The sequence below is a fragment of the Bipolaris oryzae genome, assembly GCF_000523455.1.
Source record: "Bipolaris oryzae ATCC 44560 unplaced genomic scaffold scaffold_137, whole genome shotgun sequence".
Lineage (NCBI taxonomy): Eukaryota > Fungi > Ascomycota > Dothideomycetes > Pleosporales > Pleosporaceae > Bipolaris > Bipolaris oryzae.
The window spans coordinates 48732-63529 of record NW_006911413.1 but is presented as its reverse complement, the minus strand read 5'-3'; the positions used below and the strand labels follow the sequence as shown (position 1 = coordinate 63529).

General features: G+C 51.2%; 7 protein-coding genes across 7 annotated transcripts; 3 read left to right on the top strand and 4 right to left on the bottom strand.

Moving 5' to 3' along the window:
* Positions 1–420: 420 nt before the first annotated feature.
* Positions 421–1536, top strand: COCMIDRAFT_103100 (uncharacterized protein; the record flags this gene model as incomplete). The annotated part of the gene is made up of 2 exons (XM_007692696.1): positions 421–639; positions 688–1536. The coding sequence occupies 2 exons, from the start codon at positions 421–423 to the stop codon at positions 1534–1536; spliced, it is 1068 nt and encodes a 355-aa protein (XP_007690886.1).
* A 767-nt stretch (positions 1537–2303) lies between these two features.
* COCMIDRAFT_39359 (uncharacterized protein) lies at positions 2304–4228 on the bottom strand (the record flags this gene model as incomplete). The annotated part of the gene is made up of 2 exons (XM_007692683.1): positions 2304–3403; positions 3451–4228. The coding sequence occupies 2 exons, from the start codon at positions 4226–4228 to the stop codon at positions 2304–2306; spliced, it is 1878 nt and encodes a 625-aa protein (XP_007690873.1).
* A 777-nt stretch (positions 4229–5005) lies between these two features.
* COCMIDRAFT_7850 (uncharacterized protein) lies at positions 5006–8183 on the top strand (the record flags this gene model as incomplete). The annotated part of the gene is made up of 5 exons (XM_007692669.1): positions 5006–5671; positions 5720–6187; positions 6234–6628; positions 6683–6719; positions 6876–8183. The coding sequence occupies 5 exons, from the start codon at positions 5006–5008 to the stop codon at positions 8181–8183; spliced, it is 2874 nt and encodes a 957-aa protein (XP_007690859.1).
* A 4-nt stretch (positions 8184–8187) lies between these two features.
* On the top strand, positions 8188–8412 carry COCMIDRAFT_103036 (uncharacterized protein; the record flags this gene model as incomplete). Its single annotated transcript, XM_007692695.1, has 1 exon — positions 8188–8412. One exon carries the CDS (start codon positions 8188–8190, stop codon positions 8410–8412), a length of 225 nt encoding a protein of 74 aa, XP_007690885.1.
* A 90-nt stretch (positions 8413–8502) lies between these two features.
* COCMIDRAFT_7849 (uncharacterized protein) lies at positions 8503–9708 on the bottom strand (the record flags this gene model as incomplete). Its single annotated transcript, XM_007692668.1, has 1 exon — positions 8503–9708. One exon carries the CDS (start codon positions 9706–9708, stop codon positions 8503–8505), a length of 1206 nt encoding a protein of 401 aa, XP_007690858.1.
* Positions 9709–9944: 236 nt separating this feature from the next.
* COCMIDRAFT_103055 (uncharacterized protein) lies at positions 9945–10776 on the bottom strand (the record flags this gene model as incomplete). The annotated part of the gene is made up of 2 exons (XM_007692694.1): positions 9945–10644; positions 10718–10776. 2 exons carry the CDS (start codon positions 10774–10776, stop codon positions 9945–9947), a joined length of 759 nt encoding a protein of 252 aa, XP_007690884.1.
* A 448-nt stretch (positions 10777–11224) lies between these two features.
* On the bottom strand, positions 11225–14462 carry COCMIDRAFT_28796 (uncharacterized protein; the record flags this gene model as incomplete). Its single annotated transcript, XM_007692675.1, has 7 exons — positions 11225–12354; positions 12439–12506; positions 12561–12834; positions 12881–13033; positions 13082–14011; positions 14071–14321; positions 14383–14462. The coding sequence occupies 7 exons, from the start codon at positions 14460–14462 to the stop codon at positions 11225–11227; spliced, it is 2886 nt and encodes a 961-aa protein (XP_007690865.1).
* Between the last annotated feature and the right edge of the window lie 336 nt (positions 14463–14798).

Genomic DNA, 14798 nt, shown 5'->3' with positions numbered 1-14798 from the left:
GTCATGGAAAAAACCGCTGAGACTACTTCCAGAGGACTTTCTACTTTGACTGGAGAATCAGCGTCCGCCGTTCCTCAACGTCCGCAGATCAATACGCATATTCCTCCTCTATCTCCACCTTACACACCTGGATTCAAAGCTCGTGGCAACACAGAGCAGTCAGAATTATCGCCTCTAGAAAACCATGCGCCGACATATGGCCACATGCAGCGCAGCTTCCCAAGACCGGCAACTTCGAGCACGATAAGCTCTGCCTATGGCGACAAACAGGTGTACGATCCAACCAGCACCCCAGCGCGTCAGGTAGACGGTGTTACAAGCTTCTATGTAAAACATCCCTTTGGAATTTTTCCATCTCCTATAGTGGATGAGCACATGAAGGTGCAAAATCCAAACAAACCTCTTGACGGAAAGTACGCTATGAATAGCCCCCGCACAACTATGTCGCATGAGATGGTAGACTTTGTTCGAGAACCTCCAACATCCGTACTGAACCTACCATACAACATATGTGAGAGAAGAAGAAAACTAGAAAGCGAAAAGCGGAGGAGTTTTGCAAAGATAGCAAGCAAAATGGGTAAAGAAACTAGGAGGCCAGATCCTAACCTAAAGGACATATCCAAAGATCGTCGTGAACTGGTAAGGCTACTCAAATGCTCCTCAATCACAGTGACTAATATGTGCTAGGTCTTCGTCATCGATAACGGCTGGACGATGTTTGACCACTGGCCAATCCTAACCTTTGTTGTCGAAACACTCGCAATGAACGCCGCAGGCATCGACAAGAGTGGCATCGACCTCCGCTTCACCGTAGAGGGATCCCGACACGACGCAAACGACATTGTAGGTGATTACGGGCGTCGGGTCCTAAAAGATAAGCTACAAGCAGCCTGGCCCGAACACAAGTCCAAACCCAACTCCACAACCGACATGACTGCGATGCTCGAAACCATCTACAACGAATGGTGCGACAACCACCAACCAGCCACAACCCTCTACGTCTTCACCGACGGCAAATGGTCCACCGAATCCCTCGCCGCCCTCAACCTCGTCGCCTCAAACCCAACCTCCCCCCACGAAATCATCCTCAACCCCCCTCCCCTCCACAAAGCCATCATGGCCTTCGCCGAACAAGACCGTCAACGCACCGGAAAACGCCACTTCAGCATCCAATTCATCCGCTTCGGCGACGACGCCCCCGATATCGAGCATCTGCAGTGGCTCGACGACCATCTGTGTGAAGCCCACAAGTACCGCGATATCATTGATCACTGCTCCTGGCGCGCGACCGTCGATAAGATTTTCAAGGGAAGCATCGAGGGGTTCCTTGATGAGAAAGATACAAAGGATCCGCCCGTGCAGTATGACTATAAGCAGCTAGTGGAGAAGTTTGATCAGTATAATCGCGGGGAGGAGCATGGTGCGGGTGCGGATGCGCATTCGTCGCCGCTGATACGGGTGGGGACGCAGAAGTCGACAGTTTCGACTTCGTCGCCCAGGACGATGCAGAAGAGGCTTTCGGTGTTTTCCTTCTAACGTCACTTGTTCTCTTTTCCTTTTCTTGCCAACGCAGGTTTTGGTGCATATGGTTTGATATGTGTGTATATATAGAGTGTCCTGACTTTTGGGTTTCTTCTTTTCTCTTCTTTTTCCATTCACATCTCTCATTCGGATTGGATTACGATACCCACGGGAAGGATAACCCTGCTCTTTTTTTCGGCATTGCATTTGCGGCATTATACCCATGGAAACGGCGTTTTCATCTTTGCTAATTTTCCGTTTGGATTTCGATCTGTTTCACTTGTATTCGATAAAACCATTAGTTCTATTGCACGGATACGTGCTTGTCTAGTTGTGGACTTTTGGAGTATCCATAGATATATGTTTTATTTGTTTTTGACCTGGGGGAGAGAGCTTGTTGTTACTTCCTAATTGAAAAAAAGGAAAGCATGGGATTATAGACGGCGGAATGTGTAATGATAGTGTAACGAACTAGACTTGATATCAATCAACAGAGGGATGCATACGCTTCCAAATCCATCAGCATAAATACCTTGCATCCAATATTGATTTATTCGTCCATCCTCTCTCTTCTTGATTCGTTTTAGAGTGGTGTCTTACTGGAATAAAATACTGCACTATACTCTTCAAAAGGTAATGGCTCTTTCATTCTAGAGAACAAGTCATGCTTCCGGTCATGAAACCCATCATTTTGATATAATATACATTTTAACTCAATGTCACTACACTAACAGGAGAAGTGAGAATCTTGTTATAAAAACAGCTTAGCGAATAAAACAAGCTTAGTGATGATCCATCAACCGTCGTCTCCAGCGCCAACGAGCCAGATGCTCTCCCTCATACCTTATCCTTGGTCTCTCGATCCTCCTTATGCCTTCTCTTAAAAATCGGTTCCCTCTCAAGTCCCTCCAGGATTCACCTGTATACGGTGATGCAGCATACTTGCGGGCAAGCGGTAATGGTCTCATGCGAACAGAAGGCGTGATCTCGCGGAAGAGACGGCGCAAAAGCTGTTTGGTTTGTCTTGAAATAACTGGCTGTGCCGGAATATAAGGTTGGATAGGGCGAATGGGTGGTGCGACTTTGGTAGGAAGGGAGATGAATTGATGGCTTCTGAGGCGAGTAGACCTACGACGCGATACTCGGCCAGGTATGGGCATCAAAGATGCAGTCACTTCTCTGAAGGGTGGTTGAGAAGTTGTATCATTAGAGAGAGATTTAAATGCTTTCTCACCTTCGGACTGAGCTGAGGGTTCAGACACTGAAATTGCACTGAGACTCGGGATTGTTGCTGATCCAGTTGCTTGGCCGTTTTCGGTTCGTGTCTCCTTTTCAGCGCTTAAATCCAGCCGCCGGAAAACAGGCTTTCCTCCGTCATTTTTGTTGTTCAATCTCGCTCGCATACCACTAGTGCGGTTACCATGTCGTGACTCTATCGATCCTGGGGTCCCGCGGGATACGTTTGTAGGCGTAGGAGCTGAAGTAGGTGTCCGAACTGTCGTGTAGACGGTACCTTTTACAGCAACGCCACCCGTTGGGCCTTCGATCCACAAGTCATATATGCTTCCATTTTGCAGTGTCTTCTTCTCCAGCCCGCAGATGCGCATTTCCTCGTCACAATACAATGGCGCAAGATTACGATATTCAATAGACTCCACGACCTGTGCTCCCTTGGTATGCGTTTCCAGATGATTGTTCATGAGTTGCAGCATCAGTGTCAGGGAGAGGGGCCCATGGACCAGGAGGTTGCGGTGGCCTTCAACATTACGAGCATAGTCGGGATCGAGGTGAATGAGATGAGCATTGAAAGTGAGAGCAGAGAAACGGAAAAGAAGGGCACGATTGGGAGTGAGGGTATGGGAGAAGAGAGGATCACCAGGAGCTACGAGTAGTTAGCAAGCAGTTCAAACAACTGGTCAGAGTACGCACGATCTAGATATTTGATAGAGGCCATCTGGCCCGCCTTGATAGCGTCGATTTCTGCAACACTGCGTTCCTTGAAGAAGACCAGGTTGCGCTCTTCTTTGAGAATGGCATTGCCCCAGTCGTCGGTACTGCGTAGTTGGTCCTCCAAGTAGCTTTGAATCTTTCGCAACCCAGTAGCTCTGCCCAACGACCCGTGGAGCGCTCTGTAGCTTTCCTGTAGGGCGTCTAGCCTCGCAAAGCGGCGCTCAATGGTGACGAAGATCTTGGCGGTATCGTCCTGCCCGTGCAGTCGGACATGCTTGATATGCTCGATACCAGCCATGGGCGTGCCTGCGGCGAAGCCCCGAAACGTATCAAAATAGTCCCTTGGCTTTGCATGGACTGAGCCTCCTGCCCACATGCGCCGCACCCAAGGACCGCCTGGTGAATGGGATGCGTCTGTTCCATCCGGAAGTAGGTCGTGGGTGGGCAGCGATGGATTGAACCATATCAAATGGTGGCCAAAAGGAATTATTAGATTTCGCCTGCCCAGCGCATGACAGAACTCTCGGGGTAAGAAACCAGTCAGTGTCTGCGAGAGTTTGTATTCGGGCGGAGCGGTCAAATGCTCAGGCAAATGGGTCGCGCCCCGCTGCAGCATTTGAGTGCGCAGCTCCTGGAACCATTGCGGGTCGTCCGAGCCTGTCGTTGCAGCATATCCTCGCCGCGATATGCATCGCAATTGTGTGCGATGCGACAAGGCCCAGCCAGCTGGTCGTGTGCAAAATGCGTGGCGCAACATGTGAAGATACTTGTGCGAGCGTGCTCCATCCAACTGCGAAAGTGCATGGGCTGGTCTTGGCGAACCAATGACGTGCCACACGTGTACATGGATACAAACTATGGGGTCCTGCGGAGACAACCTCTCCTTAGAATACTTCATTCTTAATACCAGAACTCATTACAATCCGGCCGCTGGATGCGCTCTTACTATGGCCCCATGTCTTGTACTACCAACATGGCATCGCCGTGTCCCTGCAGCCCCCAATTTGCTCTGTTGCCGATGAAGCGTTCCGCCCAGGCCCACACTGCGAACACCAAGCACGCCTATCCACATGTCCTGGGCCCAACAGTAGAAGGCCTCACCTCTCCATTTCTTCGTTCGCGCATATAGCTCATCGTCCATATTTCTCGGTCTTGGCGCGCCTGGCTGATTGGCTGTCCTGGCAACAGCCGGCCTTCTACTTACCTTCACCGTATTCTTGCAGCCGACCACAGCACTTCCCCACAACATCATCTTCCCCATTTGTACCTTATCTCAGTATGTCTCATTCTTGCCCGTCTTTCGGATTAAATTTTCCATTGGCGTTTGAAGTTTGTGCGTTCGTCATGCTAAGCCCCGTAAGCACGCAGCAATCGCTCCAGCAGTGTCATTTGTACACGCACTAGGTGACGGTTGTCCTCACTGCCAAGACCAACCTCTCAACGTCCATGATTTACTACATAACCTTGAATCTACTTGAGTGCCGTTGAGACGTATAGGACTCTGGATATCATTTGCATCGATACGGGAAACAGTATGAAGCGTCTCGAATGTCCCCTGTGCGACTTCACCATTCTTTCAAAAGATGGCTATTTCCTTCAGTTGCATTTCGAGCAAGCCCATACCACTGACTCCCCCTTCATTATTGAAGATGATCCGGAGCCGTTGCGACCTTCATTACCACCCATGCCTGCATCGACGGGCAGCAACGACGAGCAGACGCCTTCCTATTCCGACTCGAGCGATTCTGATTCTGACTCGGACTCGGACTCTAATGTGTCTGACCAAGAAGAAGGAGCCATCAAAAGTCCCACCACTGATTCTTACGAGCTTGTTTCTCCTTCTGACCCCGACGATCATATCGACTATCGCCGCGTAGAGACTTTATCATTGGACAAGACTACCCCAAAATATCATTCTAAACGTTCATCCGCTACTATGCACAGCTCATCTTCGACCCATCGCTCACATAGGCGCCGTGCTACGAGCACACCTGTCGAGCATAATGCGAAAAACGACACGCGCGCTGCCTCGAAGAGGACCGACGGTCACAGCCGCAGATCAACCAAGCATGGTCCTCGACGCAGGCGGAATACAAATGACAGTGATAAAACTACCATTAGCAGAAGTATCCTGGGCTTTAGCCCTTTCACAAAGTCCCATAAGAATGCCAAGCCACCATCTAAGAACGCCCGTCTTGACGTAAGTCTGTTGCCACTTGCAGCCACACGTTTTGACTAACTATGTCAGAAATCTGACCTAGGCGAATATGCTTTTGAAGAGCGCATGCCAGAATGGCTCCACAGGCAGCTTAGTGCCGGCCCCGAGATCACCATGGTCAACCGCATTGGACGGGACGGTCGCCTCATCAAACATGAGCAGGTGCAGAATGAGACGCCAGGCATTATACCTATTCTTGCACAACTATCCGCTTTAGACCGCACGGTACAGCAGGCATATTATTGTCACCCTTCTACCATTCACATTGGAAAAACACCTCACGAAGGTGGTTTCTGTGGCTACCGCAACATTCATATGCTTCTCTCCTACATTCAGGGCGCAAAGGCACAGGGTCACGAAGAATTTCCTGGTCGATTACCAACTATCTTGAAGTTGCAAGACCTCATAGAGGAAGCCTGGGATAACGGGATCAACTCGATCGGTCGTGTCCAGACTGGTGGCATTCGCAACACAAGAAAGTATATTGGTACTCCAGAGGTATGCACTCCTATGTCACTTGAAGGATATTTCTGACACACTGCAGGCGCAAGCATTTTTCCTCAACGCAGAGATCAATTGCGCCGTAGAAGTATTCTTCACCACAGAAGATCGCAAGACCGTGGCTCACAGAACACTTCTTGCCGCTGTAGAGCGATATTTTGCCCAGGCAGCTACTGACGATGGCTCCACTGTATGCAAGACCCTACTACCGCCTATCTACCTCCAGCAACCTGGCCACTCCCTTACAATTGTGGGATTCGAGCGCCACTATGACGGCACTTGCCACCTAGTCGTCTTTGATCCCATGTACCATACCACTCCTGCCATGCATAAGTTGCTTGGACGAAAGAACATCAAAACCGCTCGGCCCGAAGTTCTCCATACATACCGACGCGGCTCCCGCAAACTTAAGAGGTTCAAGGCTTTCGAAATCTTGATGTAAGCGTTCTGTTTTCAATCTTCAATGATTAGCAACGTACTAACTGACGTTAGGCTCACAGCGACACCACCTTTGTTCCCCGCTTGGGATGTATGAACTTCCATCCCAGCCTCTTATGTCATCTGTATAGATACTATGCATATTTTACCGAAACACTTCATATCGATCAATGCAACACAATCACGCTTACGAACCTTATTCCGATTTCCCGTTTGTAATGACTTGTGCTAAATGTATGCTCTGCAGGTTCTTCGCCAATTTCCTGACTGTCGCTTTGTATACGTCTTTTTTCGTGCTCGCAGCCTTGGATACGATGTCTACCCTGAGGATCATTTTCTCCCGACCTTTCCGTGGCAACAGTACGGTGGACTTTGGTCTTGCGACGATGCTCGCTTCGCCAGAGCAGAGCCTATGAATGCTCTCACTTCTCAAGCTCTACGACGTATCACAGGCATAGGAAGTTCCGTTGATTCTAGCAATGGCAGCAGTCCTAGAAGCGCCACTAGCTTCTTTACCTGCAGTTCTTCTCCACATATGCTGGCCACTGAGTACGATGGCCTTCCATCATGGGGTCTGGCACTCGACGGCACTGCGAACAATTTTACCAGCTCATCGCAGCCTACCGGAAGTGGTGCAGTGTTCAACATAGGATCTGTCAGCACAGTTTTACCCCAGCCAACGGTTGTGAAACCATACCTCTCACTCTTGACCGAGGTCGGTAGAAGATACCCAGGCTTTCCCACCCCCCTTTCCCCTACCACAAGCGCAAAGGATCTATTCCCCTCTCCAACTTCCAACCCCAGCATCACATCCGGAACCCCCCGTATCCCCAGCTCCGCCATAACCCCCGCCACCCCCATGAGCATCGACGGCTCCTCAATGTGCGGTCCCTCCCACCGTTGCGAATCCCACAGCTACGCCCACTACACCCCCCACCTCGACTCCATCGACCGCATCCTCAAAAACCAAGTCCGTAACCCCCCTCGCACTCCATCCGCTTCCCACCGCAACACTGCGAGTCCCTCACTAAGCCCCTCACACTACCCATCCCCCCGCACAGTCATGCTCAACAACAACATCACCACTGACGCCCCACCCCTCCACCTCCCCCGATCCATTCCCATAGCCAACGGCACAGAATTCGAATCCCCATCTCCCCTCTCCCCCTCAGGGACCCGCTTATCATACACTTCCAACCGCAACGTCTCATCCGGTCTCCTTGCCGTACCACCCTTATCCGAGCACCAAGTCGCCGAGTACCGCTTTTGGCGTCCCTGCGGCAGGCGCAACTGCGGGTTTGGATGTGGAGGGGGAGATGTCGGGGAGGTGGCGGCTGCGAAGCGGTTGTTCAGGGATGTGGAGGATGTTACTGTTGAGGAGGAAGGGGGGAAGAGGGTGAGGAGTGGAGGTGGTGCGGGTGGATTTGAGCGCGATGGCCAGGGGGAGGGAAGGGAACAGGGGGGCAGGTCGAGTGTTTGGGCTGGACGACGGTTGGTTACTGATTGGAGCAGTTTTTTGAGGGGGTGTGAGAGGGAGGGTGTTGCGCCGTTTTGAAAGTATGACTGAGTGTGGTTTGAGCCACGTTTATTGTTGTTGGGTTAGGGTAGGGTCAGTGTTGTTAATTCATTGTTTTTCTTCTTCTTCTTCTTCTTCTTCTTCTTCTTCTCTTCATTCCTGCTCTCCTTCATCACAATCATCAAAACATGCCAGACTTCAAGAATCTCATCTCTCTGAATGGTTCCAAAAAGGGTATCAAATTACAACCTCATCAACGCCAAACTAAATGCTTAAAGATGCTACATAGCACACTCTTTTCTCTTCCTCTTTTGTTTTGTCATCACACGCTCTCTACTAAATCCCAGTGAGGCGAACTTTAATCACTATCACTCCCATAATCCACCAACGGCCCCGCCGCAGGCGCCGGCCTCTTATTCGACGGCGCAGCTTTAAATCCCTTGAGCGCCGCCAACGTACTACCCGACAAAATACCGCTGCTCTGCTGTTGCTGTTGCGCAGCACCGGTATCATTCATATCTTGATACGCGTTGTCTCCGGCCTCAATCGCCATTCTATCTCCTGCACCACCCGCTTGGAGCTGCTTGGCTGCTTCCCACTCGCCCTTTTCCTTTGCGTACCACACATCGTCTGGTGCCTCGTAGCCCTGGAGTCCAAAGCTTCCTTCGACTTTACGCCGCTTCTTGCCTTCGGGGTCTCTGCCTTCGAGCTCGGCAACGTATGCTGCGGGAAGCGCTTTGCGGATTGCCTCTGCGGCCTGCTCCTCGATGCGTCTGGCTTCGCGTTTGGCTGCCTGGGGGTTGGGATCAACGGTTGCCCAGCGGACGTTGAGGATTTCGTTGTGGTCGAAGGACTGGTGATCCATTGCTTCTTTTGCGAACTGGCTGTTTGCTTCGTTCATGTATGTGACGAAAGCTACACCGCGCGCAGTCAGAACGCGCGTTCGCTCAATCTCGCCCCATTCCTGCATGTGTCGTGCGACGACTTCTTCGATGTCGTCGGTTGGGTGAATGCGCCCAATGTACAGGGTGCGGTTTTGGCGCTGAAAGGTTCCTACACCGCCCATGTCGTCACGGTAATCGGCGTGCTTGTCGCGCCCGAAGCAGTCGACGTTGCTGGGGAAAATGTCCGTTACTGTGGGCAGGCGGTGCAGGTATTCGCAATCTACTCCTTTCGGACAGGTGCCGCGCGCGAAAAAGAGACAAAAGTACGCGCCAGGCGTCTTGTCTGCCTTTGTGTAGCCGCTGTCTCTGGCTATGTTGCAGCGACCTTGCGCAGGAGTTTGGGACAGGTATTTGTCTTCACGGTCGCCGCCCGACCATTTGTTGTACCAGACATTGTAGATTGTGCCTGTTTGTGGGGTCTCCTGAGTCTTTATTTCCGCTGGGTCGATCTGAGGACGTGCAGGTCGTCGTTTGCGCCGGATGATCTTCTTGACTTTCTTGCCTTCGGCATTTGTCGTAATGATAGTTTGTTCGGTCGTGTGAATGAGTTCGTTTGATGAGGCTGGCTCGAGAGATTTATCAGTCGCGAGCGACGTTTTTGCGGGTTGTGTATCTGTCATGGCTGTGGCGATGTTGAAGTTGTCGTGAGAGAACGATGTCGCGACGGAACTTTCGATGGGACGAGGCGCTAGTGCAGGTCGCAGGCTGATCCACATGCACGTGATAATGTAGCTTCACTGCCTCGCCCTCCTATTGGACAGCCACGAGCGTCACCCTTTTGTAGAGATCAAGCCCAGGACGGAAATCTACTGATATATCTTTCTTTTTCGTATACTTACTTGAGCCCCCTATCACCTCATTTACTCGTAGTACTACTCATCTTCACCGCCCCATCAATCTCCACCACAGCCCCATTAACATACCTCGCCCCATCTCCAAACAAGAACGCCACAACATCCGCCACCTCCTCCGGCGTCCCCAGCCTCTCCAGCGCATTTCCATTCCGCATCCTCTCCACCGCCTCTCCTCCCTTCACAATTCCCGCATTCGACGGCGTATCAATATACCCCGGCGCCACACAATTGACTCTGATGCCCCTGGGCCCAAACTCGAGCGCATGCGATTTAGACATGCCAATGAGCCCAAACTTGGTAGTGCAATACACAGACTGCAGGGCTGAGCCGCGGATGCCACTGATGCTCGAAACGTTGACGATTGCCGAACCGCGCTCGAGGTGAGGTAGACATGCTTGTGTGACGAGGAAGACGCCCTTGAGGTTGGTGTTTACCAGTTTATCCCAGTACTCTTCACTCGTGTCTTCGACTTTCATGCTTGTTGGGTTCACGCCTGCGCAGTTGAATACATAGTTCAGGCCTCCTAGTTGCTTGACTGTATTGTTGACAAAGCTTTCCACTTCCTCCTTCTTGCTGACATTGACTTTCTGTGTGTAGCAGGGTGTGCTACTTTCTGAAGCGACGACTTCAAGGTTGGACTGGTTGATGTCGCAAAGCGAGATTGAAGCGCCGAGGGATGAGAGCTTCAGAGCCGTTGCGCGACTGGTGTGATTTCAGTACAAGGCTATCGTGGAGGCTTGTATGAGATAGTTGGGAAGAGGGGTCGAAGGCGTACCCAATGCCACTGCCCGCTCCTGTGATAAGAGCAACCTTTCCCTCAAATTCTTTTGCCATTGTAAAGGGTAGAGAATTGTTTAGTATATTCAAGTTTCGGTTAAGGCGCGTGTCAGACCGTTGTCGCTATCGTACATGTGCAAAGGCATGCTGCAGATGATAATGCTCCTGTAATGATGTTATCTCAGGGAAAGGTGGGGGTGACGTCGGATATCATCCGCATGACTCGCGCAGGCAATGCTTTCATCTCAATAAATCACTGGACAAGTCTACATCACGTATACATATGTAAATGCTGAATTTGGGTATAAGCATGCTAGGATGGCACATAACAGTCATCCCGCATTCGAAAAGGCCATTTCTTCGTCCAGTCCGCTCATCAGTGTATCCACCCATTCCAGAACACCCTGCAACGTGGTTCTGCAACCAAGAAATAACCAAATGCAACAGCATGAATCGTACAGACTGAAAACAGTAGGGCTCTCTTTATTTCTAAAGGCCGCGGCAATCAAGACTTCTGATCGTCTGTTTTTCCTCCCTTCTTAACATCGGCTCGTGATCGAGTCCGCGAGCCACCCCGGTTTGTCGTCTCACGCTCGCTTTCGACATCTGTATCTTGATTTTGCCTCTCTGCGTCTGGGGGTTTGACAATGTTTTTTACTTCATCATCTCCCTTTTCTTTACCGCTTTCGGGTGGACTTGACTGGCCATTTGGTCTGTTGTCATGCTTTGCACTGCCCCCGCCGTCAAGTACAAGTGATCGCACCTTGCGCACCAAATCGTCCACCTTGAATGGCTTTGAGATCACGTCATCCATACCAGCGTCGCGCATGCTCTGTGTTTGTGCTTCTCTCACGTTCGCCGACACGCCTAAGATATGACTGTATCCCGCCTTGCCTTCCTCTTGCAGCTGCCTGATTTCCTGGGTTGCGGCGTTGCCATCTTTGATGGGCATTTCCTGATCCATAAGAATAACATCAAAGTAGTTTCTGTCATCTGGACCATTCTGTGCCTGATGTCCACGCTCGGCAACGGCATCAATGGCTTCTTGACCGTTGTTTGCGGTGAAGACTTGGAAGCCCCGGGACTGGAGTTGACGACGAAGGACTTTCTGGTTGATCAAGTTGTCCTCAACAAGAAGGAGAGTATGGTTTTCCTCAGTGCGTGGATCGCTCTGTGACCGCGATATCTCGTGGGCGCCCTCTTCTTGTCTAGATGTCTCTCCTCTGCGGAGATCTGGCAGTGCCCTTTCAATGTGTGGCTTTTCTGTCGAGATGTCCTTGACAGCCGATGCAGTTTCTTCGTAACGCCGATCTGCGCTCGATTCCGGATGGGCCTCTGATCTCTCTTCCACAGGCGGATCTTTGAGCGAGGGGTTCATCTCCTCTGCGTCTACTCCGGAATGGCTAGACAATGTTTTCGCATCTGGACGCTCATTCTTTTGCTCGTTGATACGCTGGAGAGTCGAGTTACTTCGGCTATAGCTGGGACGAGTTGGCTTCAAGCCAGCGCTCTCGGATTTTTCTGAGTTGCTTCGGGATTGGATAGGCGGTCGTCCCAGATCACTTCCCCCGACTGAACGACGCACTTTGAAGAAGAATCCAAATGTCGACCCTTCTCCTTCTTTTGAGCTCACGCCTATATCGCCGCCATGTAAAGTGCATACTAACTGATATTAGCGAATGAAAACTTGGACATGCTGTGTAGCTGTAGCTTGCTTACACTTGCGCGATATGAACAATCCAAGACCAGAGCCTCCGTAGTTTTCTTGCGTTTTAGGTGTTGCTTGCCTAGCGGATGATTAGTCAGACGGAAATGAAGGTAATAGAGAAAACTCCTTATACCTGAAGCGCTCGAACAACTTGGCTTGGCCTTCTCTGCTAATGCCTATGCCAGTATCCTTGACGGCAACCATTAAGTACATGGCATCTCCAGAGCCCCATTCTGATGTCATGGTCGAGTCCAGATGGAATGCTTCTTTCTGCTCGCTAAAGTAAACGACGTTGGGAGGATATGACGTGGGTCGTGTTACCGATGCGCCCATGGACACAGTTATATTTCTTTTACCCTTCTTCCTCGAGGTGAACTTTATAGCATTAGTGATCAGATTTACCAGAACTAAAATCTGTTAGCTCCATACTAAACACGACCCGACACTTCATACCTTGCTTCATGCGGTTGAGATCAGCGACAACAGTGTCGACTTGCTGCTCCTCAAACGAAACGTCCATGGCGTAATGGAAATCGATATTCTTGGCTTTGAACTCGGAATGGAAAACGCGGAGCGCTTGAGAGAATTCCCACTTGGGCTTTGTTTCTTGGAGGGTTCAGTGAATGATGCAAGATGATCGTGATGGAGACTCACCGCGAGGAACCAAAGATAGCATCATAGAATCTAACTTGGAGAATGACAAGATATCATCTACTAGTGTGTTTTGGTGTGAGACGCATAGTAGGATAGTGTCAGCAGCATCTAAAATATCGGCTATTTGATCGCGGATTTCATCGCGGCCAGCGCCAATCTCCTTCGTCACCTCCTTGACCTCTTCAGCGAGATGGAGGACGGCAGAGAGTGGATTACGGATCTCGTGCGAAACCATGTCTATGAACCTTTCTTGCTGTTCCTTACGCTCCCTTGCCTCGTTGGCAGCTTTCTCTTGGGTTAGCTGGGCCTGTTTGATATCGGTAATGTCGATGATGGCGCTGATGTAACCAGCATCAGACTCATCGCTCAAGGGCTTCAGCAAAAACATTCTCCATTGCTCACCCTCCGCGTGGACGGGCTCGGCAACGTCACACCTAAACTCTATCTGCAACTCTGTGCGGCTCTCAAATGCATTGCGATAGGCTGTCATGACGTCCTCATAGTCGTCCGGATGTATGCTATCTGGCCAAGAACGGAATTCGTTACTTCCCTTGTTGGTGGTGAGCCTGAAGAAGCCGTCGTTGACGAACACGGCCTCAGCATCCTTGTCGAGAATTGCCAGGCCGTTGGGCAATAGTTCAGCAAATCGCTGGAACATATTTGTCTGCATTGAGTCGGCCTGCTTCGAGTCATGGTGCTTCTTTTCGGGGCCCTTGCCTTCCTGCTGCGACTTGGCCTTCTTTAGCTGATGCCCTTGATTTTGCCGCGCAAGCTCGTCCAAACCTTCAATAGGCATGTAGCGGTCGGTTCTTTGGCTGTCGAGCAGTTGAGCCAGGACACCTTGACGAGTTCCATCTTCGTCAAGTATAGTGCTGAGGACGAGGTGCTGCTCTCGGTCTTCTGCTAGAGAGGCCAGAAAATACCTGGCGGCTGGGCGAGAGAGTCAGTGTGAGAACGGGGCGACTGCAAGGCTACGGTATGATGCTTACCTACCTTGACCGTCCGCCCTCTGAGCACTGTTTTCAGCGTCGCCAACGCCTCATGTTCGTAGCTGTCGTGCGCATTGGATGCCTGGCCATCGAGGCCACCCCGCGCGGTTTCCCAAGCGAGATTGTGTATAACTGTCAAGTCTTTACCCCAGAAAACGGCCGAGCAGTGGGGCATGGGCAGCACGCATGTGTTGACGAGGCATTTGAGCGAAGTTGGCCACGACTCGCGCGGGCCAATTGAGGATTTGGACCTGGAGGGTGTTAACCAGGGCGCGCGATGAAGGAGCAAATGGGGCCGCGGCAAGTGCTCACCAGTCTTTGCGGGACAGGTTCTCCTCGTTCAGGTCGAAGACGGGCAGGCCTGTGGCAGATAGCTTGTCAAGGTTCTCCATGGCGCCTCCGCGGGCGATGCGTTGGGTAAGATTTCAGGCGGAGGAAACTGGTGCGGCGAGGCTTGTTCAGAGACTGAAGATGCGCGTGACGTCATAGCAGGGCAGCGCAGCCAACATGACCCTACGAACGCATGTCTGGCAGGACGACGAGCAAGACACAATGAGGTTGAGTCGCGGAGGAGAGGGCCGAGTGACAGGGTGCACGAGTTGCAGAAATGGATGCGGTCTAGGCCAGCTCATCGCTTGCCATGTTCCATCTTTTCCATGCGCTACCGATGTTGGCATGACATGGATCGACTGATGAATTGGTCGTGATCGGCGATTCGACGAGGCACG